This window comes from Pyrgilauda ruficollis, unplaced genomic scaffold (genome assembly GCF_017590135.1).
Source record: "Pyrgilauda ruficollis isolate IOZ18807 unplaced genomic scaffold, ASM1759013v1 scaffold54, whole genome shotgun sequence".
NCBI classification, from domain to species: Eukaryota; Metazoa; Chordata; class Aves; order Passeriformes; family Passeridae; genus Pyrgilauda; species Pyrgilauda ruficollis.
Window position 1 is genome coordinate 5,410,887 of NW_024527044.1, and position 27,981 is coordinate 5,438,867.

General features: G+C 40.3%; 2 protein-coding genes across 6 annotated transcripts in view; one reads left to right on the forward strand and one right to left on the reverse strand.

The window, feature by feature from the left end:
* Positions 1-27,981, reverse strand: part of RUNX2 (RUNX family transcription factor 2) — a 150,512-nt gene that overhangs the window by 94,281 nt on the left and 28,250 nt on the right. The window lies entirely within an intron of this gene.
* SUPT3H (SPT3 homolog, SAGA and STAGA complex component) overlaps positions 16,843-27,981 on the forward strand; it is a 256,384-nt gene continuing 245,245 nt past the window's right edge. For 3 of the 4 annotated variants that reach the window (XM_041480945.1, XM_041480947.1, XM_041480948.1), the window contains exons 1-2: positions 16,853-16,962; positions 27,247-27,341. In XM_041480945.1, the coding sequence (XP_041336879.1) occupies positions 27,247-27,341 (95 nt within the window). In that variant the 5' untranslated portion in view covers positions 16,853-16,962. Of the gene's footprint in view, positions 17,115-27,246; positions 27,342-27,981 lie in introns of all 4 variants that reach the window. The other variant, XM_041480946.1, reaches the window with a different exon arrangement.

A 27,981-nucleotide genomic window follows, 5' to 3' on the forward strand; every position in this document is an offset into this window, starting at 1 on the left:
CCGGACCCTGCGGCAAAAACCGAGCGGTGCTGCCCCGGCCGAGCGGCGTTCCCGGTCTCGGGGTGTCCGTGTGTGGCCGCTGGTGCTGGGGGCACCTCCGGGGCTGTTTCTGCACCCGCGGAGCCTCCGCGCCCTCGTCCTGCCGGGCGGCACCGCTGCCTCCGCGCCTTCCTGCCCCGCTACCCCCAAATTTTGCCCCTCCGGGGCAAACCCCGGGTGTGCCCGGGGAAGGTGCGTGCAGAGGCGGCGGCTCCTGCCCCGCTCGGCTCCGGAGCAGAGAACAACCCGCAAGCTCCGCCGATCGGTCACAGGGGAGAGCTCTCGCTCCGCGCACCGCGGCTGCGGCTCCGCGCCCGCCGGGCGCCCACCCAGCCCCGCTCCGCAGCCGCGCCTCCGTCCGTCCGTCCGTCCGTCCGTCCGTCCATCCATCCCTCCCTCCCTCCCTCCGCTCCGCGGCTTTCCCACGCTCGCCGCGGGGAGCGGCACCCCCGACCCACTGCCTCGCAGGGATCTGTGCCCTCCGCTTGTTCATTTCCTCCACGGTTGCTTTTTTTTTTTTTTTTTTTTTTTTTTCCCCTTCCTTTTCTTTTCCCGTCTCTATGTTTTTGAAGGACTCTGGAAGTTTTCTTTCCCGTTGAGAAGACGCGATCCTTGTGGGTAACGCTGCAAACCCCTCCTGAGCTCGCCCTACTACTCCCGACAACCACAGGGATCTGCTGTTCCCCAAAAGTGGCCACAGGCGTTTCCAAGGCACAATTACTCATCACCTATACGGATTAGTATATATGCAGAAGCTCAGGGTTGTTGTGGTTGTGATACAAAAAATAAATTTTTTCATACTTATTTTGGCAAAATACTTATGTCCATAGATTCTTTTGGCTTCCTTCCTCCCTTTAGCTGGCTCTAATAAACTACCAAAGAGCCATTCCAAAGGCGCTAGAAAGAAGGCAAAGAGTTGTTTTATATCCAAATGCTATATAAGCCTGACAATCATGATTTATTTAATTTCTAACAACAAGATACCTTTCCACTTTTAATTAGTCACACTGAAAATTTTACAGTCACCTCTCTTCCTACTAAAATAAAATAAAAAGTTAATTAGGATAAACTAAAATAAGTCATTGGAAGCTACCAGTTTAAGGTCACTTAAAATAGTCCAGAGTTATTTATAATGTCAAAATAAAATTTTCCACTGAGTGCCCTAACAAAGTTTCAGGTATCTGGCACAGCTGATTTTCAGTCTCCGTGCAAAAATATCTTTCTGCTGAACATTTACACATTTAACAGGAACTTACTACAGCTTGGAACAGATCACGGCTCAGAGTTCTAGAATTTTATTTAAATAGTTATGGACAAATTAATAAAAGTACCAGTAATGTTTATGGACCTACATAAAAGCTGGATGGGATTTTTCAGAAGAAGTCATTCATGTTATGATATATATAATCTGGAACGTTGGCTTGGATTTGGCTGGAATGGAGAGCAACCCTGCTGCTCGGCTTTCCTCGGGTTTTATTTCAGAACTTCTCGGAATTTTAGCACTGGTTGCAAAATGGGTCATATTTTAAGATCTTAGAGAATTGTAGGAGGCTGGTGAAAAAATGTGCTTGCGCTGCAAGTTATATCTTAACAAACACCTTCAGATCCACTTTACAGTATCGAATTTTCATTAGTATGGCTGCGCTTGCTGCAATTTATATTGTCTTTTAGCTTTTTCACTTTTAACTGTGTTATGAATACAGCCATAATTAGACTGCTTTTGGACAAAAAGGTAATGTTTTAAAGAGCACTGAGTTTGTTTACCATCACATTTCTAAAACATAGGCCCAGTATGCCCCTGTTGTAAGTACTGGGTGTTCAAGATGAAAAATAATTATCAGATATGAAAGATTCTAACCTGGATGATATTCCCTAAATAAATAGTTTCGATGCCAGTTTGCTGGGCTGGAATGTGCTGCAAATATGATGAATACAGAATTTATTTTGAGCCTCCCTGTGTATGTAAATAGCCTTTGTGAAACGGGAATAAATGAATGGGTTCACTGGGTTTGTTGTTGTACTTGATATTTTTAGCCAGGGCGACTACAGCAATGTCAGCAATTATTACTATAGTGAAAGAATTGCCAATATTCTTGTTTCCAACATCTACCTTCCCTAAGTTTTTAATTCACTCGTGAAAATGTGCATCGAGCCAAAATATGTGAACTTAAGTAAACTTAATGCTAGAGCAGGTTTTGCCCGAACTTCCATTCATTTCAGTAGGGGCAAGATAAGCTCCAGTGTCTCTTGGCAGCGCTTTACTTTCGATTTGGTTGGAAGTTGACTGTTTGCCCAGCTATTCTTTGCTTTTTCTTAAGTATGACAAATAGTAACTCCAGATTAGCACGTTATTCGGTCTGCTAAGTAGGCGTGTGGTAATGAGTTCTGTAGCTGCAGCATTCTTACTCGGACTATGGACTACTATGGTTTGTTTAACTACTGTATCCCTGCCCCACTGATTTACAGCCCAGATAAAAGGAGATTCTTTGTGTCTTGAAATTAGTTGAAGCATTTAATATTTCAGCATCATGCACTGCTTTTTAGCATTTATAGTCCCTGATACAAACAAAAGCATAAAGACTTGATAGGCTACAAAACAACTGCATAAAAAAAATGAACTACAGAATTTTACTTTTCCCCCCAGCATTTTCAGTAGGAAATGAGGACTGAGAGCTGAGACTCTTGTGTTCTGTCTCGGGATCTGATGCTGAATGCTCTGGGATCTCAGACAAGACTTTTAGCAAGTTTTCTTTCAGTATAGAATATGGCCCTAACTGCTACCCACATACATTTTGAGATAGAAAAATATGTATATAAATTCTGAGAGGTCCACAGATGAGCAGGGCTTGGCACCCAATAATACCAGGAAATAAAATTTGGAAATCTGGTAGGAAACCTGCCCTGTCCCCGCTGAAAAACTGTTGGCTTTTCCACAGCACGCAGTGAAACACAGGCTGTACAAACAACAAAGGTTACTGCTTCTGAATTTTTCCTAAATGATCTATTTTCTGCTTCTCTTAAGCAGGGACTGCAAGTGTATGATGTGGGTCCTACTGTAGAGTTCTCCCATTTCCCTCTCTGTCTGCAGCCTCTTATGCCCCACTGGGATTACATGTATTTCAGAGAGGTTTAAAGCAGCAAATGACAATGTCATCATCATGAGGAGCAAGAAATGTCGGCCTACTTGTCATCTTGTAACAGTGTTGGAAGGAGAAAGTATGACCTGTGCTTTCTGGCACTAAAAACCTGAATGTGTAGTAGGATTCGAAAAATGTATGGCCTGTCTTTCTCAAACTTTTTTTTTTCTTTTTTTTTGATTGCAAAATGCAAACTAAAAATTAGCTTTAAGAAGTTGCTACGGTCCTCATAGTTAGGGAAAAACTGTCATTTTTCATGGCAAGACCAGCTTTTTCCCTTTCCATTTATACTGCTCCCAGCTTCAGTTTAAATAACTTCAGAGTAAGGAAAAGATGTTTTTTTTTTTCCCTTGCATGAATTCAGATTAAATCAGTACACTGTGTTAGAGGTATAAAGGCTAAAAAATAAAAACTTACTTTTTTTCCTATTTCAGCATATGTAAAAGCAGCACGAGCCAGAAAGTTCACGGTTATTTTTTCTGTTGACTTTAGTGAAAACTGGTTCTCTTGACTAACTGTGGGGAAAGTGGGTGGTATAGCTGTGATTAAAAAGTGTTTATACCTCTGGAACCTTGCAGAGTCCCTAAATTTGCATGCTGTTTTTTAGGAGTCTAATGAAGTGCTCTCTGGCCAGATACAAGCTCCATAAAGCTCACACAGGAGATACTACAAGATGTAAATCAGTCTTAAGTGGGAGAGGGGTTTTTAATGTTTCTAACCACAAGCACAGCACCAGATCCTTGCATTTACTCTCTCAGTGTTGCAACGGTGACGATTCCCATTGTAAATCTATTTTCAATAGCATGGATGGCAGGAGAAAATTTCTTTGTTAATAACACAAAGCTGAAGTATTAGAAAAACACTGAATAGTGACAGGCTTGTTCTAAAAAGGATGAAAACAGACAACTATGAAAGAGATGGTGTAATCTACAGGAGTGGAATAGAAGGAAGCATATGATAATGGCAAATATTGAACAAGCATAATGGGCAAAGCAAACCAACACTTTAAGGACCATAACAACTTTTTTTTTCCTTTTCTTTCCTGAAAATTCATTCAAGCCAGACCAAGGCATCAAGAATAATCATATATATGGTGTGACATTATGTAATCCTGAAAATGCTGAGCATACATCTTAGCAGAAATGTGTGTGTGCTCCACATCAGGTATGGCCTTCAGCCCTTGAGTATGGGGGCAGAACAGGAGCAATCCCTTAAGCTGAGTGCTGTGGAATTGGCAGCCAAGTCACAGGAGACAACAGTGCCAGTCCCAAAACAAGCCATAAGGACAGGTGACAAAACATTAGACATCACAGGAATGATTCTCTCTAGTAATAGAAGACAAAGATCTGGCAGAAAAAATGTTATAGGTGAAGCTGCCAGCAGTATCTGCAGCTAAACTTGTCTACCACTTTCCAGTATAAGACCTTGTTTTCACTCTCATAATGTTGCCAATTTTTAGCTGTTCAGGATGATATTTTGAATCCTCAGTCTGCCTCAAGCTGAATTTTTTGGAAACTTGCAGCAGAAATACTTTTGCTACTTCTAAGATCGGCATTAAGAGAAAACACATTGTTTCACAACATTTTAAGATTTCAGCCCAATATCTATTTCAGAGCTGGGATGGGAAGTTTTATTGAGTAGGAGAGGAATAAGGAGGAAAAAGCAGATAAGTTCCTTTTGTTGTCCCTGACCAAAAGGATCCACCCGAACTTGGCTGAATTAGAAGCTGCTGAAAATTGTTGAGGTTTTTCTCGCGCGTGCTCAGTACAGATGGAGGAGCTGGCAGCTGAATTTTGCAAAGCCTCCATGGCAGCACTGGGCTTGCTAGACTGGACTGGATCTGTAGTCAGTCAAGTCTGACCAATATTGTCCCTGACAGCAGGCAGCACTGTTTTACAGGACAGGATAAGAAACTCTTGAGTCAGCAGACAGAGATGGGATCTATTCCTCCTTTAAGGTCTCATCCTAGTTAATAGTAGCTTAGAAAAAATATAATCAGAATGACTGTCAGCAGTTCAGTTTTAAATTCTGTCTTTTAGAAGTCTATAATTCAACCATAAAAATTCCTTACAGGCTGAAATCTGGCTTATACTCTTAGTTCAGAAGTCAAAGTTCTCTACAGATTTTTTTTTCAGTAGTCTGTTTTGAAGTGATAGAAAAAATAGTTATGTACAAATTCTGGACATTTCTTTCACAACACACTTCATCATTCAGCTATGATAAGCACGGTAAGTTCTAAACTATTTGTTTCAAATGCTGGTCTCGCCCTAGAAGGAGCAAGAATAATTAAAATCTTCACCATTAACAGTAGACATTCAAATGTGAACAAGGTTCTCTGACCTTGGGATATTAGGAGCATTATGATATTAGGAGCTTATGTGATGTAATACCAAAACCTGTTATTCTAGTTTACTATATAAATATTTATATAGTTTATTAAAAGCACATACTGAAAAGCAAGGGAGAATCCTCTGTCTTCTACAAAACTCAACACGAAGACAGTTACTAAGACATTGTTCTATTTGAAATATAAGAAGAATGACATAACCTGGAAGTATTCAGGAGGAACAAGCAACAGGTCTTCAGAGGGGGCAAAGCAGATGCAATACCTTTCTTGGAAGACCACAGCAGCTCTCATTATTACCAAGCTCCCCTTTGTAGTGGAGAAGATAGAGGAGCTCTTCCCATCCCTGGAATGCTTTCAAAGATACTGTGCTTGGCACCCTGAGGTTAGCGCGATTTTTGAGCAGATAAAAGCCCGCTACGTGAAAAGGCAGATCCCACCCTCCTTTTTTTTTTTCTTTTTCCTTTCTTTCTTTTTTTTTTTTTAATTTTTTAAAAAAACTTGTTAAGAAAAGAGAGAAAATGCTTATTCTGTCCACTGATTTCAGTGGGAGCCTCCATGGAATACGATACTGCTTCATGTAAGAGAAGCAGAGGCAAGACTTCAGATAACTTGCTGCTTCCAGTTACTCACATTATCCTTTTGTATTTCCATGTCCAAATGTCCATCTTGGTGAAGAACATGTTAAGTCTTTCAGCTTATTATTTCCACTACATTTTAGAGAGCTGGAATAATTTGTATTTTTAGGCACCAAAAAACCATCTTTCACTGTTTTTGACAATTGAAGAACATGGACTGAGGGAAGCAGAGAAGCTCTATTTACTGAACACCACATGTAGATTACCACTGATCGTTTTTCTAAAGAAATTTATTACCTGTGTGGAGTAAATAAACTCTCTTTTTGGTAAAGAATCTGCAGCCAATCATTCATGCTTGCTTACAGACATTACTGTTAGTGTTGCTTTTATGTGGAAGCCTACAGTAAAGGGTGATGTTATGTCTAAAATAGACAGTTGGCAGCTAAAAATGAAAAAAAAAAGCTATTTCTAACATTACTTATCATGAGATTCTTGCTAGATTATGGCACATTTACTCTGGTTCAGGAAAGAAAGAAAAGATAATGATAGGACAATTATAATTCTTGTAACTAATATGTTATCTTCATGCATGCACTTGCATGCCCAGCTCCATTTACTGGCAAGTTATGGCATTTTACACATCTGAAATAAACAGAGAACTCTCAGTGTGTTCAGAATGTTTAGTAAGTCTGAATGCTGTTTGCTCTGTATCTCAGGGTAAATGAGAATGGGACAGACACTGTTTCTCCTGGTTGCCCATCTTGTATTCCCATCACTATGCTCCTTCCTCTCTCCATTTTATGTTCTGCATCCAATAGACTATTTATTATAAGTATTTAAGGCAGTCATGAAAACTAAGTGAGAAGAAGAAGTGAGAAGAAGAAGTAAGAAGAAGGTTTACCATGTTTACAGAAATATGTGTTTCTCATGTACAAGTAACTTTCAAGTGGCTTTCAGCTCTACCTCTCTTGATTTACCTTGGTGCGAAAGGGGAACTGGGCTATTATTAAGATTACCTGATTTAATAGATGCACACAATATGTTTGCTTCTTTTCTTCTATCATGTGTTAAATTATCAATACAAACTTCATTAATTCCACATTTCACAACAAAAGTATTCTGAATTTGAAATGAATAAGTACCTTTCTGAGTGATGATTGTTTGTCCTTGACTCACCCCACTGTACTTCAGCATGTGGGGCCTGTAATGTTACTGGGGCTCTGCCTTCTCTAGAAGAATGACCTGTTTTTGATGAGGGGTGTCAAAAATAGTTTTCCACCCTCAGATCCACTCAAGTACTAGTAAAAGTAGCTGCCTCACTGGTGTGGACAAGGTCAGGTAAGTTTATTGCTTACCATTACCCTGTTGAACCCTGTATGGGATTTACCTTGGAATGTACACAAGAATTTGTTACAATAGGTGTTGAACTCACTGACTTTGTCCACAGTGGATGAGCAGTTGTTTTCAACCCTGCTCCAAAATGTTTAGAGAGTGGGTGGGCGTTTTGACAGCAGTTGTCAAAAACACATTGTTTCTCTGGGGCAGGTACATGCCTACCAAAATATCCATGCTCTAAAAGGCCCACATCAGTGGGTGCAAACCTGGGAAGTGCAAAGTCCCCTCTGACAGCATGGCCTGAGAATTTCTGTGCTGGAGTACACTAGCAGGATGTCAGATGATAAGCAGGACTTTTAATGTACAGTCCCTTATAATCTACATCAATACAGAATTAAAGGCCACAAACCAATTGCCAAAGATTATACTAATTTAAAGAACAGTTAGTGGAAGAAAATACCCATGCTGTAAGTAAGTGATGAGAGCTCTCACTATGTGAGGCTGCTGACAGAATAAATAATGCTGAGTCTTGCAGGCTCTTCACACACTATGCACACTTCTGAGCCCATGTGAAAAAACAAAAGAAAATATTTTGCCAAACTAGACTGGGTTAGGTATCTCTAATTCTTAGATGTTCGTAAGTAATTGACCAGTTCTGTGGAAGCATCATAATATAATCCATAAGAATTGGATTGTACAAGGGATTTTCCTTTTCTATGGTACTTACTTTTGCAATTATGCAAAGAATAAGCTGGCATATGAGGAAGGAAACCAAAGCAGAAATTATTTTTCAAGTGGATAAAAGAAGATGCTATTTTGTACAGAACAACTTCTAGTTGACCTTTGCAATAAATGCAATAAAATACTATTTTGGCCACAAATGGAGCAACATTTTTAGAAGGATTAATGTTTAATCTGTCTGTCTGTCTGTCTGTCTTCTATCTGTGCAGGATTTTAAAAAGGCTGGAGGAAGCTAGCAGTCTACTTTCACAGATAATTGCATCTGTAAAACTTTAAAACTGTGCAAGATCTTTCTCTGCTGTGCTGGATCCCATTAGCATTAGGATATTACCACAGAAAAGGAATCAAAGGTAGACAGTGAAATTCATAAGAAATCATCCAAAAGCCCTCTATCCCTCAAAAACTTCAATTCCCAACAAGATCCTGACTGTTACAAAACCCACTAAAATAGATGAACTGTTCAGTAGGCTCACAGAGTTGATAACAGTCTGAGTATTTTTTGATAATGATAAAATACAAAGCTATATTAGATTGGAGAGAGCAATTTTTGAAGAATTTTGAAAATCCTGGAGAAATTTCAGAGGGGTCAATCACTACACTTGTAGGATTTTTTTTTCTTTTGAGTTGAGGGATTTTTTTGGTCATTGTCACTTTTTTTTTTTTTTTTTTTTTTTGGCATTTTGGCATTGTCTCCCTTTTTATGGCATTGGTAGAGGTTTCTGTCACACTGCATGTCCTGTCACACAATATTGCATGAATACCATGCAGCCATTTAATATCTTTCCTGGCCCTGGATGGTAGATAAATGTAAGCCTTAAAATACCAACCAACCAACCAACCAACCAACCAAAACCAAAAAAAAAAAACAACAAAAAAACCCCACTCGAAAATCAAAATACTTTACAAATACTTTTAAAAAGGAGGGATAAAAGAGGTAGCAAGCATAGGGAAAGAATCTCTCCTGATTCAAGAGCTCTGTCTGGCACTCTGTAGACATTTCCCAGTAAAAATGCTTTAGCTGATCCCAGCTGTAATACTGGCTCACTGGAAAGGGTATGTCCTTTGGCTGATCTGAACACACTGTGTATAGTTTAAAATCAACATCCTGACTTTTTCATAATTTAAAAACCGTATCTAAATCATTAGTGCAAGTATATTTTAAAATGGCTCTGTATTTTCCATCATGATACTAAGTTGAAGCTGGCAGAATGGAAATTGGAGAGAAGTTGCAAAGAAATAAAAAAGTATTCTGCTCTGCTTCTCAGCTACAGGAATGACCAAAGCTGCCAGAGAAGCACCTTATACAAAAGGAAGATTGTCTGGGCAAGAGGTAAGGATATTCTCAGGATCTCTGTTAAAAGCAGTATTTTTTATCCAAAAGAAAGATGGAAATATGTAATTGTACCCTTCCTTTAAAATCAGGTCTTGCTGCTTTCCTGTGTATTACAGATCACACGTTATTTTACATTGGAAGCTTGGTGCTAAAATCTAAAACCTAAGGGCCAAGTTCTGCCCTTAGATACACATGCACCAGTCCAATGAGCTCAAAGAGAGCTGTGTTCATATGTTTAGCAATGGAATTTGGCCCTAAATATTTAAATATTTATTCAGAGGGGGAAAAAAGCTTCTCTGATATATTTGTATCTCATATCTAATGTACACAGATTACCACCACTGGGCACCCACCCTGAGAAGTAAGAAGTGTTAAAGAACCATAAACTCAGCATTCTACCCGCTCTGCATGGTCAAATAACATGAATTTGTTTCAGAACATTAAGGAAATTAAATCTTTAGCAACCTGTGGCTGATGTTATTTATTCTGCAGTCCAGTAAGTAATTTGATGCAAATTGCTGGCACTATTCCTATGTCTCAAGAAATTACTGTTTTGAATGGACTGATTCTGAAAACTTTCATTATAGGTATATGCAATCCAGAAGGAACTAATGTCCTCTGCTTGTATTTTTTTCTGCAGAAGAAAGCTCAGTGTTCTGGCTAATTATCACTTACCTTCCAAAGGCTTATGATTGGAGTCCATAATAATCTAACCTTGTCATATGGAAATGGTTAACCTGAGGATCCCACCTGCTCTCCCTGGCAAATGACCCAGATGTGTTTTTGCTAAGGATACAAAGGATTCAGAAGCCTGCAAATTTTCCTCAAGCAATATAATACTCCAATTTGTATATCTCGTGTTAAAGTGAAAAGCAACTATATATAACTGCTATTTTCCTTGGACAAATGACAGCTAGAGGAGAGCTGAGTTCCAGGTTCAGACACCTAAATTTGGTTGACTAAAAGTAACTGTCCATATTTATTGCTATTTAAGCTACCATGATACTCAATGGTGACCTAAGGCTCAATCCACTTGCCTAAAATTAAGCTTCTAATGCCATTACAGCTGCCTCAGGCTACCTAAAAAATCACCATGGAGCTGGCACATCTGAGTCAGGATCTGTGTGAGGTGCTTTGGAAAGACAGGTGGAGGAAGACAACATAGCCCAGAGGACTTGACATAGGATAGCTGAGCTCAGTCCTCATGAATGCAGTCAGTGGCTTCTACAGAGCAAATCTAATGGCCAAACAAAGATGTCTGCTTTTGGAGGAACTGGTTTCTTGCTTGTATTGGCCATGGGGACTGGGTTTCCATTGAAACCTACTCCTGATATGGTAGTTGCCACAATACATCCTGATTTTAGGGTAATCAGCATGCTGCCAGTTCAGTCTGGCTTGAGCTACCTTGGTTGTGCATTTCGTGCAGTACAGTGGCTCCACTGAAATGCTGGCAGGCAGGACAGCCAGAGTGATGGCCAGGTGTGATTACAGGGGTGATGAGTCTCTCTTGATGTTGTCCTTCAGGGAGCTCCTGGACATTTAGCCAACCCTGCTACCTGCCCCTTAGCTAGAGATGTCTCTGGCTACTAAGTGGCTCTTCACATCGCTTGGGAGAATTGGCACTTCATCTGCTTTTACTGCTCTCATTTTTAGGTGACAAGGATATCCAGCATACTGCTGGAGATCTCTTTTCAAAGATGCATGTTTTTTTGGGCATAGTTTCATAAGAAAGACTCTTCACCAGATCTCACTTTCTGCTTTTAGAGTCTTTTTTCTGGTGCTCTCTAACCATAGAGGTCATATTTGAGTATCTCTGGCTATAGAGAATGCATGATGTTGCCAAAATGTTGTGACCTCTGTGGTAAGAAGAAAAGCATGTTAAACTCATTAATAATCATGGCCAGTTGGGCCTTCTACCCAGGTCTTGCCTCAATACTAACAAGTTGAGTTAAAAGTGATGCAGGAGCGAGAAAAACTTTGCTGCTACAAATTGTATTTTTGGTTTGCTCTGATGGTTATCTTTGTTGAGATCAAACCTCAAGCATTACTTCAGATAACACACAACTATTAGCATATGCTTCCTTGATTGTGTGTGGCAACTCCCAGCCCCATTTGTGGAAGCCATGGTTTTGAAAAGGGCACAGCAAACAAGTATTATTTAAGGCATAGTCTTAGTTATGGCAGCTGACTGGACAGGCTGGAGGAGTCAGTGGCTGGGAAAAGGGCCCCCCTCAAGTAGTTTTTCTTCAAGTGCATTGATTCAGATCAGTTGGGAAAAAAACCCTGCTTTTATCTTGTTTTATGTTTAATTCATATGCTGCTTACTTAAGGGCGTGCCTATGGGGTTGGCTTCTGAGAGAAGTGTCAATACATGTCCCAAATGGCTACTACAGATTGAAGGTCTTGGTCACAACTGGATTACACAAAACAAAGCTCTGCCCTCAAGATCACGGTGCTACCTAATTCTGTCTCTCCAGGTCTTTAACTTCCAGCCATTGGAATTGCCTCAAATCCATTTTGGCACGGAATACATAATTATTTTCATATTGTGCTAGTCTACTCTCCTGCTTTCACCCCTACGAGCCAGGAGTGAACAAGAGCTGGCAACTTTATACTCAACTATTACATTGCAGAGTACACTTTAATCAGCACCCTAATAAATAGCACGCCCAATTAATTGGGACATTTGCCAGCAAACCAATTCCTTTCCCTGAGCTTCAGTGGCTGTAAATGATGGATAAATAGCATTCTTGCTGTTGTCTGTGAGCATATTAGTTGTAATTAACAGGTATGAGTTGGTCTTTTCTGGCATGTGTTGCCTCAGTAAGTTGCTCTCTTTTTAGTAGGCTCCCTGTTCCATGCAGTTACTAAAAATAAATAACAGATTTCCCTTTCAGTGTTTGCTTAAATCAAGGTAGCTCTTTTGTATTTTAAAGAAAAAAAAAAAGTAAACTATCCATTACATTGCTATATGTCTTTGACAATTAAAGGCAATAATTTAATTAGCATATTTCTTCTTTAATTAGTATGGTAAAGAAGTCTTTGCCACACCATGGAATAATTTACAATAAAGGAGGGATTTCTGCTGCAGCTCTCTAAGGCTACTTTTTTGACCAGGGGTTGCACGGTGGTTGGCTTTAAAGTGGTATTTCCTTGAAGGGGATCCACAGAAGTACAATCTATTTTAATATACTGGTATATGCTATGATTTACTGTAGACATATGACAGTTTCTCTTATTTGGACATCCTTTGCCAAAAAAGTAAATAAAAATGAACACGGTAAACTTTTCTAATCCCTGCATTCCTCACAGATTGCTTTAGTGGCAACTGAAAAAAAAATATGGGAAGTAAATGAATATGAAAAGGGAAATGGTACTGGAGAAATCTCAACAAGGGATCTTAAAAACCAGGATGGCTATGGATTAGCAAAGGGTAGAAACATTCATGTAATTGAAGGAGAACATAATTTGTGGGTTATCTGAAAAAAAAAAATTGTCCGGGTTGGCATTTACTTTGACTTGTTGGCAGGAGGGAAAGAAACCGCCCCGTACCACTGCATAAGGTTCCTTATTAGTTGTGGCTTCTGCAGAGGCTCCGTCTCTTCTCTGGAGCATGGAGGATTTCTTTCATTACATAATCTGGAATTTTTTTTTTTTTTAAATAGATTGAATTTTTTTTCTCCTGTGTGTGCAAATTCTCTTTGCCCCAATGCTTCTATACTGAGGTTATTATGCTGAAGGAATGCAAGCGTCTAGAGTAACAATGGTTCATTTTCCTTTAATGACTTTGTCGACAGGATGGAGACATTTTTGTGGTGTGATGAATTCACTTGGTCTCCCGTTGTGTTTTCTCCACATGCTTTGGAAACTCGCTCTCTCTCCGAGAATTGTGGCCATCCACTCCAGCAAGAGCTTCATTACTTTATATTCATTGTATTTAAATGACACCCCAGTGGTACTGACCTCCTGGGATGATTGATGTAAATTATATGCTATGTAGGGGGAAAATAAAATCTTTTTCTGACTTTTTATGTTCTGCAGAGAAATAAAAAGTGAAAACAAATGACAGAGAAAATCAGGCCTATTCAAAGTGAAACTTTGTAAGCATTATGGTTTGAGCAGACTCCAGTTTGTGAAAGTGCTGAGACAGTTCATAATGACCTCATGATCTGAGAGGTGACCTGAGAAGGGGGAAACAATTTTCTGTGTGCCCTTTTTCGGTTCTGTATAATACATAACAAAAACTTGATCATGGTTTTTTTTCCCTCTTTGCAAGTATTGTAAGAGTTCAGACTTGAGCAGGGAACAGCCTCTGCACTTTTACCAGCTAGACAAAAAGGCACAGTACTAGAAGGGACACCTCAGTGCTGTTTCCTCCTGTCTTCCAGCAGATTTTCTTGTATTGACTTCGGATTTCGTAGCCAGTAGGTATCTGTCTTGTTCAATTATTCTGCCAGGAGTTATTATCTATAGAAGTGGCAACAGGGAGAATGTTCTCTCATCAGCCCAGCTCCTCATTGGGCAGGAGCTTCAATCCCTTATGAACAGGTAACCTCTCACTGCAGGAGAAAGGGTTCTGCACAGCAACACAATTTGTCAGGGAATGTTTCTGTCAGTGCTTTTTCAGGCACTTCACCAAGTCACACTGCCTCTATCCAAGCTCTTGGAAGTTATGTAGCTCACACTGGACATGCTCAACCATATTATCCCAGTAATTCCTGTATTAAAATTACCATATGGAACTGGCATAGTAATTTCTCTATTTTTTCTATGTTCTTATATTATTCTGTCCTATCAATTCTGAGATATATAAAGATATGCATAGAAATGCCAGTAATATGCTGCCTTGCCTCCCTCAGTTTAATGTAAGGTTCTGACAAATCACAGAATTTGGCTAAAAACTCAAGCTGCCTTGAGTTTTTCTGCAGTACTTTTCATAACCTGACAGAATGTTTTGATTCTCCTTTTTGCCAGGAAAATGCTTATTGATAATCCCGCTTTGGCTGGGGTTGCCCAGATATTTTAAAATGTATAACAGGAAGGAACTGTTCAGGCCATCCTCCTCACAGCAACGACTTAAAACTTTGCTGTGCAGGCAAGAATCAGCAGAGTGCGGCCTCTCATTCTCCAGGATAATATCTTGGTGTTTTGCCCTGTTGCTGTCAGTGCTCAGGCTGGTATCAGCTTTACTTCCATAATGGTAAGCAGCAGCAGTAGAAGGGAGAGGGGCTGGCAGCACTCGGCAGCGAGTTGCAGAATCACCTCGTCTTTCTGAGGCTGATGTGGGAGGTGGGAACAGGGAGGAAGCAATGCAGAGGGGACTGACAGCATGTTTATATGAAGTAGCAAGAAGGACGGGGAATGAGTGGTAGCAAAAAAAAAAAAAAAAAAAAAAAAAAAAAAAAAAAAAAAAAAAAAGTAAGGGCAGCAGAAGTCAGCTAAGGGAAAAGAAAATAAGATTACTTTCTACTAAACTGGAATTCAGATAGTCCCTAGAGTGTTAAGATCACTGCAGTGGTTGCCAAAGTTTTCTTCTTCCTCCTTTTCTTATCCAGACCCCCAAAGAAGTAAAATGCTGAGATTTACATAAAATTACGAAGTTTCTAAGCTTTCAGTTTCTTACAATGAATCCTAGTAAAATTATATGAATACTGCTTGGTGTGCAGGCAGGAATTTGAATTAAGGAGGGCAAAATAAAAGTGTAACTTTTGAAGTTACACACCCCACAAACTTTTGAGAAAGGCAAGATTTTTTTTCAAAGCACTAATGGTTACTCCATTTACCTCTGTTGGTCCCATTTATTAGTGCCACTTTATACCATGGCACACATCAGCCTGTCTCCCAACAAACCTGCATGTGACGAGCAGAATGACCAAACTAAACTCACAGAAACCTACTATTAGGAGGTGTCCAAGGAAGAAAAGGTTGAAAGGAAGAAAGGAAAGGTGGCTTAATGCTCCAGCTCACCTAGTCATGCCCCTCCCCATCAACCTGTTATGCTTGCAGCCTATAGGAAGAGGAAAGCCACCATTGCTAGGAATCAAAAAGAAAACATGGGTATGTAACCACACCAATGCAATGAATCAGCACAGCAAAGAACAGAATATTTCAGCTGGAACGGTCCTACAACAATCATCCAGTCCAACTGCCTGACCATGTCAGGACTGACCCTAAAGCATCAGGATATTGTCCCAATGCCTCTTACACACTGAGAGAAGCAGATCATCAACCACCTCTCCATAAGCCTGTCCCAGAGTCTCACCACCCTCTCAGTGAAGGGATTCTTCCTAATGTCCACCATAGATCTCCCTGGCTCAACTTTGAACTATTAATGTCAAGGGTGAAATAGTACAACTGGGTATCGCTGTAGCAGGATCCATTGGTGTTTCCAAGGGTAAAGATGAACACAGGTCGCTGCTGTTTGTGCTGCTATTTTTGAACACCTGTACAAGGCTGTGGCTGCAGAGACGAGGGTGTGCTGGCACCTACGCGGAGCCCAGACACCTGTGTACACCCACACCTCCCTGATGCACGGAGATCCAGCTGTCTCTCCCAAAAATCCCCTGGCTTTTTGGACTCACACCAGCCCTGAAGCCGCTTCCTGCCGCCCTCCAGCAATGCCTGGCGCTGAAGGGGAAGGAAAAGGTGGTCATGGCCTATCGCAGCCCATGCAACACCATCCCTGGACGTGTTTAAGGGAAGACTGGATGTGGCCCTGAGGGAAATGGTCTGGCTCGCAAGGTGGTGACTGGTTCATAGGATGGACTTGACAGACTCAGAGGTCTTTTCCAACCTAACTGATTGTGTCATTCACAGAACCACAAAACTGTTAGGGTTAGAAGGTTAGAAAAGACCTCTGGAGACCATCCAGCCCAACCCCCCTACCCAGGCAGGGTCACCTGGAGCAGGTGACACACGAAGGTGTCCCACTGGGTTTGGAATGTCTCCAGAGAGGGGCAATCCACAAAATCCCCGGGCAGCCCGTTCCAGTGCTCTGTCACCCTCAACGTAAGTAAGTTCTTACTCATGTCTAGGTGGAACTTGTGTTTCATTTTACAGCCACCTCTCCTCGTCCTGGCGCTGGGCACCTCTGTAAAGAGCCTGGCACCAACCTCCCGCCACCCGCCTTTGAGATATTCACACGCACTAATCCCTGGCGATCGGGCGAGCGGCTGGCCGACGGGTAGGGCGGCAGCGGGGGCGGGAGGAAGCCGCCGCAGCCCCGCCTCGCCCCGGCTCCTCCCCGCGCCCTGGGAGGCGCCGCCGCCCCCGCCTCCATCTGCGGGGCGGCCGCTGTGGCGGAACCGGCTCCTCCCCGGCGCGGGCGGCGCCATTTTACCCCCCCTCCCTCAGCGGCCGTGGCGGGCGGGGGGAACAGCGCGAAGCCGTCGCCGCTTTTCCGTCCCCCTCGTTTCTCGCCTCGGTCCAGGCAGCGCGTGGAGGGGAAGGACCGAGGTTCAGTGCCTGCCCCTCGCTTTCCCCTCTCGGCTGTCCGCACACGGGGTGGGGGGATCGGGCACCACAAGCTGCTCCCACCTTCCTTCCTTCCATCCTTCCTCCCCTGCACATCTCAGCCTCCTCATCCATCCATCCATCCATCCCCAGGGGTCTGCCTTTGAGTGAGTCACCAGAGAGAGCACGCAATTAGAGAGTGTGTTGCTATTAATTAACTTAGTGAGGCTGCTCGTTGTTGGGGCCTTCAGGAGCATTGACGGGGCGGTTCCTGCCCGCGGTACCTGCGGGGCGGGGGCGCGGGGGGCCCGGGGGCGCGGCGTTTTCTGGTGGGCCCTGCCCCGTCCTGTTCGTTTTGTCGTCTTGTAGCTAATCTAGGAAGTGTTCCTAGGATTTCTTTTTAAATATAATTTCTTAAAAAATACTCTTTAAAATTACGTGACAGTGGCCAAGCTTTGGCCTGCAGTACACTGTGTACTGCTGGGTGTTGTTAATTTCTTCGTGTCACTCTCATGTTGTGAAATGTGACTAGTTTGTAAATTTCATCTGGAGGAAATGGATTTTATTTATTTTGCCTGAACAGGTGGGGTGATTCCCTAACTGGAGTCCTGTGATATTTCTTATTATGAATCCTATGCATTTGGCTGCTCATTCTTGATGAGAAGTTTTGGATGCATACATTGATGCCGTCATTTAATGGTATTTCTGATATGCCAGAATGTTCCATAAGGTCTATAGTGTTCCTTATAGAAAATACTAATCCTTACAGAAGTTACTGGTAAATGTTAAAAGCCTAGGGCTAGACAGTCCAGAAGAATATTTCTCTGTGTTAGCTATAAGTGTTTTTTTCCACTTGAGAGTATTTTTATACTTTCTGTTTACCAATCAACTGCTTCTAAGTTTCTAGAAATTCACAAATGGATGATTTGCAGTCAATGACTGCAAAGCACTTATACATGCAAAATATACATTACTGTGTTTGTGAAATGGGAGCAGGAACCTGATGTTGCAGACAGTGCAAGTTTGCAGTATGGCATTAGTGTTAGTGATTTATTATGAGACACTTGATTTCCTACAAGTGAATCTGTTTCAAGATTTGCAGCCGTGTTGGTGTTTTGCTAAAATTTTCTTTTGAAGTCTTTTATGTAACTCCCACATTAATCTCTTTCTTGGTACAGGCCTCGCTTTCCCTTTGGCTTAAGGCAGCAGTGCTTACTTGGCAAGATGCAGTGCAGCCACTTTCTCCCTTTTTGCATATCTTTCTTCACCGTTGGCCAGATCCAAGTGGTGTGGAAAGCAGTGTCAGTCCTTTTGTTAACTCAGGAGCCTGTGTAAAGTCCACCAATTTGCATGTTACTAATATACAAACCATATTTGTTTTTAGATTGGTTCCATTTTATCCTGTGTATTGTTGCTCTGTAGGTGGGAATGTTGACTGCCAGAAGTAGCATTTCCAACTGTAACAGGATAAAATTAAGTTTTTTTGAAAGCCCTATCTCTGCTTGTGGAAGTTTAAAAAAGTTAGTTTTCAGTTAGATAAAGAAGTTCTTAGTTATGATGATTCTGAAGAAAAGCTTGAGGTTTAACCAAAATATATTGAAACTGCTGGAGGAAAAGCTCAAAGTTGTGTCTCTGAGAAGTAAACAAGAAATCCTTTAGTAGCATTTAACTTGTTATTTTCAAATCGATGGATTTGAAGACATTTCTTAAGGTTTCACAGGGTTCTCTGGCCTCTAGAGCCTCTGACTGTCATTACCAGCTGAATTACTCTCCTGGGCTCAGTTCTGGGTAGCACAGAACGGAGCTGTTTGAGAGTTGATTAGTCAATTAGTAACTTGTCAGCATAAGCAAGCTGTAATTTAGCAAGCTACAAGTGTTTTAAGAATTGCCTACGTACAACAGCGCAGAGCAGCATTGTTCAGGTCGTGGGTGCTGTTCTGCTGTGATGCCCTGGAGCAGTGAGACCAGCTAGAGACAGTGTCTTTCTAGGTCATCACTGCAGGGGTGTTCTAAGGCACGAGGCCAAACCCAGGCAGCCTAATTATACCATAGAAAATAACTGAGTTAATGCTCTTGTTGGAATTGTGAAATACCCAAATGTGTAGATACATAAGCATGTAAAGGAGAGGAAATCAGTTAGGCCTATGTTCTCATGGAACCATGCAGTGGTGACTCAGTTACAAGCTTATCTGGAGCTGATCAAAAGAATCTGCCTGTCAAAGGTACTGAAAATGGTATTGATTTGATCTGCTGTCTGTGTTTCAGGTACTTGGCATTTGTAGTGCTATGTGGAGTCATTTTTAATTTTAAGTAATCTTAGTAAGTGTTCTTTTGCAAGCTGTCACAGGTGAAATTTCTATTTATAAATAATCTTTGGCTTTTCTCTACCCCTGTGTTTTGCATATGTTTGAAGTATCGTGTTTGATTACAATCAGACTTTCACAGAGTCAGCTGCAAAATTTCTAGTTCACACAGCTCCTTAAGCCATTGCAGAACTACAGTGATGGAAAAAAGGGGTCAGGAGCTTGTTTGGAAGATGTGATTTCCAATAGACTTTTGCTGAAATGTAGGTTTTGTTACTTGAAATGTCACTCAAGCATATGATTTTTAAAAGCACTTAACAATGAAGAGCTCTATTGATAATTCTTCTGATTAAGCCCAGTACTGAGGTATACTTGGGAGAAATGTTCATTTTTGAGTAAACAAGAATGCATTTTAGCAGGAACTTACTGGCTGTCATATGTGACTATGAGATCTCTGAAAGGGATTGGGTGGCCTCAGCGTTACTGACACATTGTTAGACCAACTTCTAAAGATCTAATTTTCATGCTTTGACCTTATATTAAAGCCATGGCTGTTTTTCCTGTGGTTTTACTTGAATTAAATGTTGAATAGATGAACAACAACGGGAGTAAATATTTTCTCCTCCAGTGAATTTATACTTATGGTGACAAGCATTGATTTCTGCAACAGGGACAGCCCCACAATAAGAAGTTTTTAAAAATAATCTTAGCTATAGATTTGGCTGCTCATTCTTGATGAGGAATTTTGGATACATATGTTGATGCCATAACTTGATCATATTCCTGATATGCTAGAATATTCAGTTAAGGTCAGGGTGGGACTATATTATGAAATTATTTTAATTGTATATCACATAGTGAATCAAACACAGCTCAGGGTGATAAGAGAGGAGAAGGGTCGATGTAATCAGTGTGATAGGTTGGGAAGGTGCCATTTTGAAAGGAGGTGAAGGTTTAGACAGAAAAGTTATACCAAGGAAAATACAGTTTAAAGCTAACAATAACTTGGTTATGCTTCACAGAAAATCCACCTTTGTTAGTAAACCCTTATTTTTTAATTTACTTTAAATGGAACTAAAGACAGACGGGGACCCATGCTCACTAAAGGAGTTGCTTGCTGGCCAATGAGCAGTAAAACATATTGACAGGGCTAACCTGACCTCTGCATATTAATACAGGAATGCTTTACTCGTCAGGAAAAGCAAAATACTGAGAAGTCATATTTGGGCCTTGTTCATCCTTGCATGCTGAAATCAAGTATGCAAATCCTTGATGCCTTAGAAGCTTTTTATTATCACCAGACCTGTGAGCATACCTTGTGTTTTCTTCACTGAAAATCGCCAGTGGTTCCCATGGGGAGGTCATGACCACTGAATTGCATCTCTATACAATTATTAAATCATTCATATAGAAGGTTTGTAATACCAGTATATTAAGAAAAAACAACTGCTAGTTGAAATAAATTTAGGGTTATAGGAGTCAGATTCTGGAAGCTGTGAGAACTTGGCTGTTAGTTTCAAGTTTTTTGGTCATTACACTGTTTTCTTAAAGCATTTTTAGGAAGGAAGGAAAAAGTAATTTGTGCTTAATTTGCAGTGCTATTAACTGCCAATGTGTCACAAAGCTCTGCTAAAAAGTGTGCACATTTGGTTCAGAAGGAGGTGGGTGTATATATTAGACTCATTTTGCCTGCTTCCTTGTTAAAAACAAATGTATCACTTCTGGAGAAGGACGGAGCTCTGATGAGACTGGAGTTGGAAACTCTGAGAAGTGTTTGTAAACACCTCCAGATGGGAAGGCAGAGCTCTCATGTAAAATTCTTCTCTGTATTTCCCAGTCTCAAATAAAACAGTCACATCTGTGTATTAGTATTCTTTCAGCAGTCCAGACCATTCTGTGGTCTGGTTCAGAAGAAGTTTTAAGTAACTGTCATGTCTAACATGGGGATGGACAAATAGTAGCTTCAAATATGAGGACATGCAGAGTCATTTTGAGTAAAACACAGCAGTTGTTGCACACAGTGGAGTCAGAAGGTTTTATTTTAATCTGAGTTTGCTTTAGTGACTCTTCTTTCCTTGCTAAGTCAATTGAGAAAGTTGTGCTTGTTTACTGCATTCATGTAAGGTCTTTAGTAAAAGTAATGCACAAAGACACGAGGAAGGATTATTTTATCTTCAGGGATGATGAATAGGACAGTTCTAAAGATAAAATCATTAGGATATGTGTTATTCTTTGGATGAAAACCTACGCCTACCTGTATTAGAAGATTTGTTTTACCTGTTGCTATCAGCTGTGCATGTTTCTTCTCTAACTTCTGCATGGGAATGAATGACCTAATTGCCTTTTAAATGGACAGGGGAAATTATGTTCAGTTGTATTCCTTGTATTTGTGTGGGCTTTCCAAGCATGTTCTGTTCCAAGAGAGTGTCATGGTTAAAGATGAGATACTTATTTGTCTGGGTGGTGAAAGCTGGGCTGTGCATTGACAGCTATAAGATGAATTTTTCTTTCTGGCATTCAGTTTAAAATAAAACTACCCTAAGAATCTGGTCTATCAAGTAATAAATGGAAGCAGCAGCAGCAGATGTAATGTGTTATCCTTAGAATGAATAGTGCATGCATTCTGCTTTGTGGTACTTTGTTAATTAATTAAAAATGAAAGAAAGCTGAGATTGCCGCCCGAGCTTTGAACAATATTCTTGTGTGCAGACCTGGTGCAGATGTGTCCCTGCCTGCCCACAGATTGCTTCTAATCCTGTATTTGGTCTGACTGTTTCCTGAAAGTTTGTGTCTACTTTATCTGCTTGGCTTTTTAAGATGCTGTGCTTAGAGAATATGAAAGTTATTCATCCTGTTTCCTGTAAGCAAAAACATTTCTTAATTGTTGCCCATAAAGCTGGTAGTTTTTGACCTGAGCAGGTTAGAGGATGATAAAGTAATTTCATTGTATACTATCAGTCATTATTTTGTTGTAAATCCTAGATCACACATGCCCTGTGCTTATCTGAGACCCTTTCTAGTTCCAGCCTGCTTGAAGAGCTCAGGAGTACTTAAGGGCTTCACACTTAGTGTTTTAATTTTCAGTTAATTTGTGCTACTGGGAGAGTCAGTGACAAGCAAAACAGTATATGTGCTCTTGCATTTGGTTATGGCATATTGGGGGTTTTTTTAACTTTCTTTTATTTTTTATAAGAGTTTTGAGCATACAGTCAGCCAATCTTGCATGTGTTCGGCAGGGTTATGGTGTGTTTTTGTTTTTTAAAAGAAGTGCAGTAACAAAAATCTGTATTTCCTGTAGTTAATTAACTTCTTACATCTCCAGTCCTAGAAGACTCTTATCCTATACCCTCTTGTCAGCTGGTGAGGCCATGAAATACTCAGTGGTAACAGACTAGTTAATCTAATTACTCTGAAGTAGAGGGTGTGGAAACAAAAGCATTAATTTTGATTTTGTCTTAATTCATAATTATATTGGCTTTTCTTTCCTTCCTGTTTTGTTTGAGTTTATATAAATGAAAATTTGTCAGTCTTTAAGTTTTTGCATGGTTTTGGGTTATATGCAAAATGTATTTATGAAAAGATGATGTGACAACCATGTTAGATGTATGCTCGATGAATTAAATCATTGTAATGGTAACTTCTGCTCTGTGTTATTCAGTGTAAAAATTTTTGCAGGGATGCTGCTATTTTTTGTAATCAGGCACCTTCTTTAGCCTATAGACATCAGAGAGAATATCTGCAAATCCACATTTGTTTTAAACTGGTCCAGTGCAAACTTAGGTATTTTTTTTCCTTGTGGTGAAGTGAAAACTGTATTACTATTAACTTTTTCTGAGTGAGTCTAGGTCAGCTGTCAGACCGTCTGTTAGAGGGCTGTTCTGTAGTGACTCTTTGGGTGCATTTTTCTCCTTGATCTTCGTGTGACATTTCAGCAGTGGGGATTGCTGAAGATGTCTGAGTAGTGTCTGAAAAACCTTGACTGATTCTCTGTAGTTCAGCCTGGAGAAGGGGAGACCTCCCAGCATCTTCCAGTATCTAAAGGAGCTCCTAGAGAGCTGGAGAGGGTGTGCAGTGATGGGACAAGGGGACATGGTTTGAAGCTGAAACAGGGAGGTTAAGATAGAAAAAGAGAAGTTCTTTGTTGTGAGGGTGGTGAGGCTCTGGAACAGAAGAGTGGTTTCAGCCCTATCTCTGGAAGTGTTCAAGGCCAGCTTGGATGGGGCCCTGCAACCTGGTGTGATGGAAGGTGTCCCTGTACATGGCAGGGGGTTGGAATGAGATGAGTTGTAAGATACTACAGAATGGTTAGAAAGTGTGATTTTATATATTATTCATGTGTTAATATAGTATAGGATATTGCCTAAATGTATAACCCTTACATCATGTTTTAGGAGCACTGGAATTCCAATTTTTGTCTCTCAGCTGGACCTTGAATAAATACTTGGGTTATACAGATCACTTATTGATTGTAGAAAAGTTAGTGTAAGTTAATATTGCTTGGTAATTTCAGAGTGGATATGAATATGAAGGAGGGCTATGAAACAGAAATCTACCCAGGTATCTTACTGTGGTGAGAGGGATGGGCCTAAACCTGATGAGAAATGACTTAAAATTTGTTTCCCTCAACTGGTAACTTTTGTTCTGCTGATTCATATGGAACAAGTGTTTTCTGTTATGACTCTTCAATGTAAAAGACATAGAGATTACAGCAGATGCTTTTAAACATTTATATTAGTGATTATGTATACCTTTGAATGTGTGTATTTTACTATACATTTGGTTGCAATGTTTTACTTAGGAGAAAAGAATTTGTAAAAGCTGGGTCTACTTGGATAGGAACTCAAAATTACCAGTCCAAATAGTGTTAATCAGAAGTTATCTTCTTGCTAGAGTTCATGATTAAAATGAAGCACATTGAAATAATCTGTGACTTAATCTGAACATCTGAATTCATTTTATAGAATATGGCAAACAGCTGCATTTCAGTTTGGAGCTAAAACAAATACAGTATATCGACCCATTGAAGATCACTGTAGGCTTTTCAGTTCCATGATAGCTGTACTTACTGAAGAAAATTTATTTGAGAGTGCTTCTGCTTTTGAATTATCTTTTATTTTATTTTATTTTTTTTTTTAATGTCCGGAAGAAAGGAAATAGAACATACGGAGGATGGGACTTTGATGTGTAAAGAAGTTAATTATCTAAACCATCAAACAAAATGTGGGCTGTGGAATTAATTATTGTAAAGGGTCTGATGAAGCCTGACAAGCTGTTGGTTTTTTATGTCAAGAAAATGCTGTACACCTGCTTGATTTGAAAGTTAAATAGTTTAGTTGCAATAGGAGGACCCAAGTTTGTAGTGAAGCAGTAGCTGATAAGTTTTCAGCTCTCAGACCACTGAGATGTAAAGCCCTTCAAATTTTTTTAATTGAACTATTCTTGTCCACTTGGAAGGCAGGAACCTAAGAAGGGATTTGGTCTAGAACAGGACATGCATGAATCACAGGTCTTATGCTCTGAGGAGGCAGCTGTGGAATTGGGCCCCATGGTTTTTGGGAATTTTGGGAGAATGTTTCATAAATTAGCAGAACAGAACCTCGTGGATAAAGCACAATCTCTGTCATGGATGTTCAAAGAAAATAGTTATATGCTTCAAGTGATGTAATTAGTTTTAAAAAGCTCTAAATGAAAAAAAAAAAAACCTCCTTCAATCTTTGCATGTTTTTCAGTTTTTAATGTATACACTGTTAATTCTCTATTCAGGAATATTGCTACTGTGGTATTGGCTATAAAAATATAGCTACTAAAATTAATCCTAATTAGTCCCAATAAAATGATGAACATTAAAATACATATATATTTCTAAATCTTTAGGCTGTTTCTGCTATGGTGGGTACAAAGGCAGCTTCCTCTTAACTCCCTTCCATGGGTATGAGGCTTTCCTATAAATACAGGCACCTTTCTTTGTTTCTTGTTTTTTATTTTTTAAATTCAATAATTTGACTGTTTAATTTAGATTACTGGTAACTGCTGATTATGGCAGGATCATGACAACATTTAGCCTTGTGTGTAACTACTCATGTGATTAAAATCAGACTTGAGTGGGAGTAAACTTGTGATTCAAGTTACACATGTGCGTAAGTGCTTGCAGGATAGGGACCTAAATTAGAATCTGCCTGAAGATGAACTGAAGTCTGATAATCTACATGAAAGCATTAATAAAAAAATTAAATTTATGACAACAAGTTGGGTGGGGTAGGGAGGCTACACAAAGGGATCTGGAAGGGCTGTATTAATTGACCAAGGCCAGTTTTATGAGGTTCAACAAGTTCAAGTGCTGGATGCTGTACTTAAGTCTCAATAACCTGGTGCAGTGCTGCACACTGGGGCAGAGTGGCTGAAAAGCTGCTCAGTGGGAAAGGACCTGGGGGTGCTGTTCAACAGCGGCTGAACGTGAGCCAGCTGTGCCCAGGTGGGCAAGAAGGCCAAAGGCACCTGGGCTGTGCCAGCCATGGTGTGGCAGCAGGGCCAGGGCAGTGACTGTCCCCTGTGCTGGGCATGGCTGAGGTCACCTCCAGGGCTGTGTGCAGTTCTGGCCCCTCAGTTCAGGAAGGACATTGAGGGGCTGGAGCGTGTCCAGGGAAGGGAACGGAGCTGGGGAAGGGTCTGGAGCACAGGTTTGATGAGGAGCAGCTGAGGGAGCTGGGAAAGGGGCTCAGCCTGGAGAAAAGGAGGCTCAGGGGGGGACCTTCTGGCTCTGCACAACTCCCAGACAGGAGGAGACAGCCAGGTGGGGTGGTGCCTTTCTCTTGTGTACAAAGCTGTAGGAGAAGCGGAAACAGCCTTAAATTGTGCCAAGGGAGGTTCAGATAGTGGGAAAAACTTCTTCACAGAAAGAGTGGTTAAACACTGGAACACGCTGCCCGGGGAAGTGGTGGAGTGGATTTCTGTTCTAGAGAACAATCTTACCATTTGAATTTTGAAATGGAGAGAGATAGAACCTCTTACAGCACAGCACGCTATAGCAGTATAAAGCTTTTATGGTCGCTACTACTAATAGTGCAAGAAATGAGCAGTACAACTCAACTGTTACTAGTGTGTAGCAAACTAGAAGACTGAGAAATATAGTGAGAATATATCTTGTTTATCAGGGGATTTGCACAGTATGCAGTTTTGTATTAATTTTTTTGAAGGCAAAAATGAAACTCCCTTGTCCATATTAATGGAGTTTTCCATAATAAAATTTTTAAATTATTTTAAAAAAATTAAATAGCTCAAAGCCATTTGACTTGCATATTATTAAAGAGGAAAATGTAGATTTATAATTACTTCACAGAATATAAGGAAAATTGTCCTGGATTTGCTTTGGAGTTCTTGAATGAGATATTTATATAGAAAAGCTGTAAAATACTTTGTGTAAAGATAGTACCTTCAGTGCTATGAGTATTCTCATGGTGGTCGGGTCTCACTCTTTCTAATGCCTTTCTGTTTTAAGAATTTAAGTTGTGTGTGTGAAGGGGGTGTTTTATAAAGGAAGTTTCTGATCTCTGTGCTCATAAAGTTTTAGCTGGCTTTTTGTGAGAATCTCTTTTACTCCTCTTGGCCTTGTTGGAGATGGTGTGGATGTGATTTACTGGTGGTTATGCTATGCAGGAATATAAGAGGATGATTGGGCCCAGAGATTCTGGTGTCTGTGAATACCATCTATTCCTGAATAGTGGTGTTTGTGTCTTAATGCTTTTCCATACCTCTGAATCGTTATTTTAGAAACAGTACATGTTTCCAGTACTTTGGTTACAGTAAACATCAACTCAAGCTTTCTATTGCCTCACCTATTGCTTCTTTTTTGCATGCAGAACCTTTACCTTCCACGTCACTCCAAATACCTTTTCTTCCTTTTAAATATCTAGTGTGAAGTGTGTATGTGCTCTCTTGGAAATGAAATACAAGTGTTGTAAGTGCTGTTATTTCTTTGTTTACCCAGATGAGCAGCACTGTGGCCAGTCCGATGTCAGCAGTTGCCTCTTCGAGCAGTGGAAGAAAATCAACAAGCTTTACACTTGAATTGCAGAGTATGATGTGAGTAGTCAGTCAAACTATCTGGCAGTATCTGCATTGTGTATTCATATTTTAGTTGATTTCTTAGAATGTGTGAGTAAGGGTGATGGAGGAAAGAAGAGCAGGTGTTAGTGATGGAGCTGTTAGTGTTTTACTTGTGATTTGTAAAACATTCAGAGATGACTTGGGTAAATAAAACCCACATCCTCTATTGAAATGACAGTAAATGCTGCTGAGTAAAGAAATATGTTTTTAATATTTACTTTAGAAGTCTTTAGAGTCCTGTATTTCTCAGCCCTTCATCAAAGAAAGCTAAGCTTCCAGTTGTCACAGATATGTTTTTAAATAAATACTTTTTTTTAACATCCTTTAGTGCTAATACAGAGAGATAAACTGCTGAAATCATAATATTGCTGATGAAATTGTGATATGGAATGCTTGTAAATAACTAGAGTTTGCCAGGCAGGAATCAAATTTAAAAAAAAAAAGTTACTCTGGAGTAACTTAAAAGTTACTCCAAGTTCATTCTTTTAAATGAACGCTGGATTCTCAGAAACACAGGTTCAAGCTGTGAGATTATACGATTTTGTAATTTGGTGGTGAGAGTAAAAGCTGTGCTGCTTCTAGTCATGTGTTGTAGGTTTGCCTTCACTGTTGTATA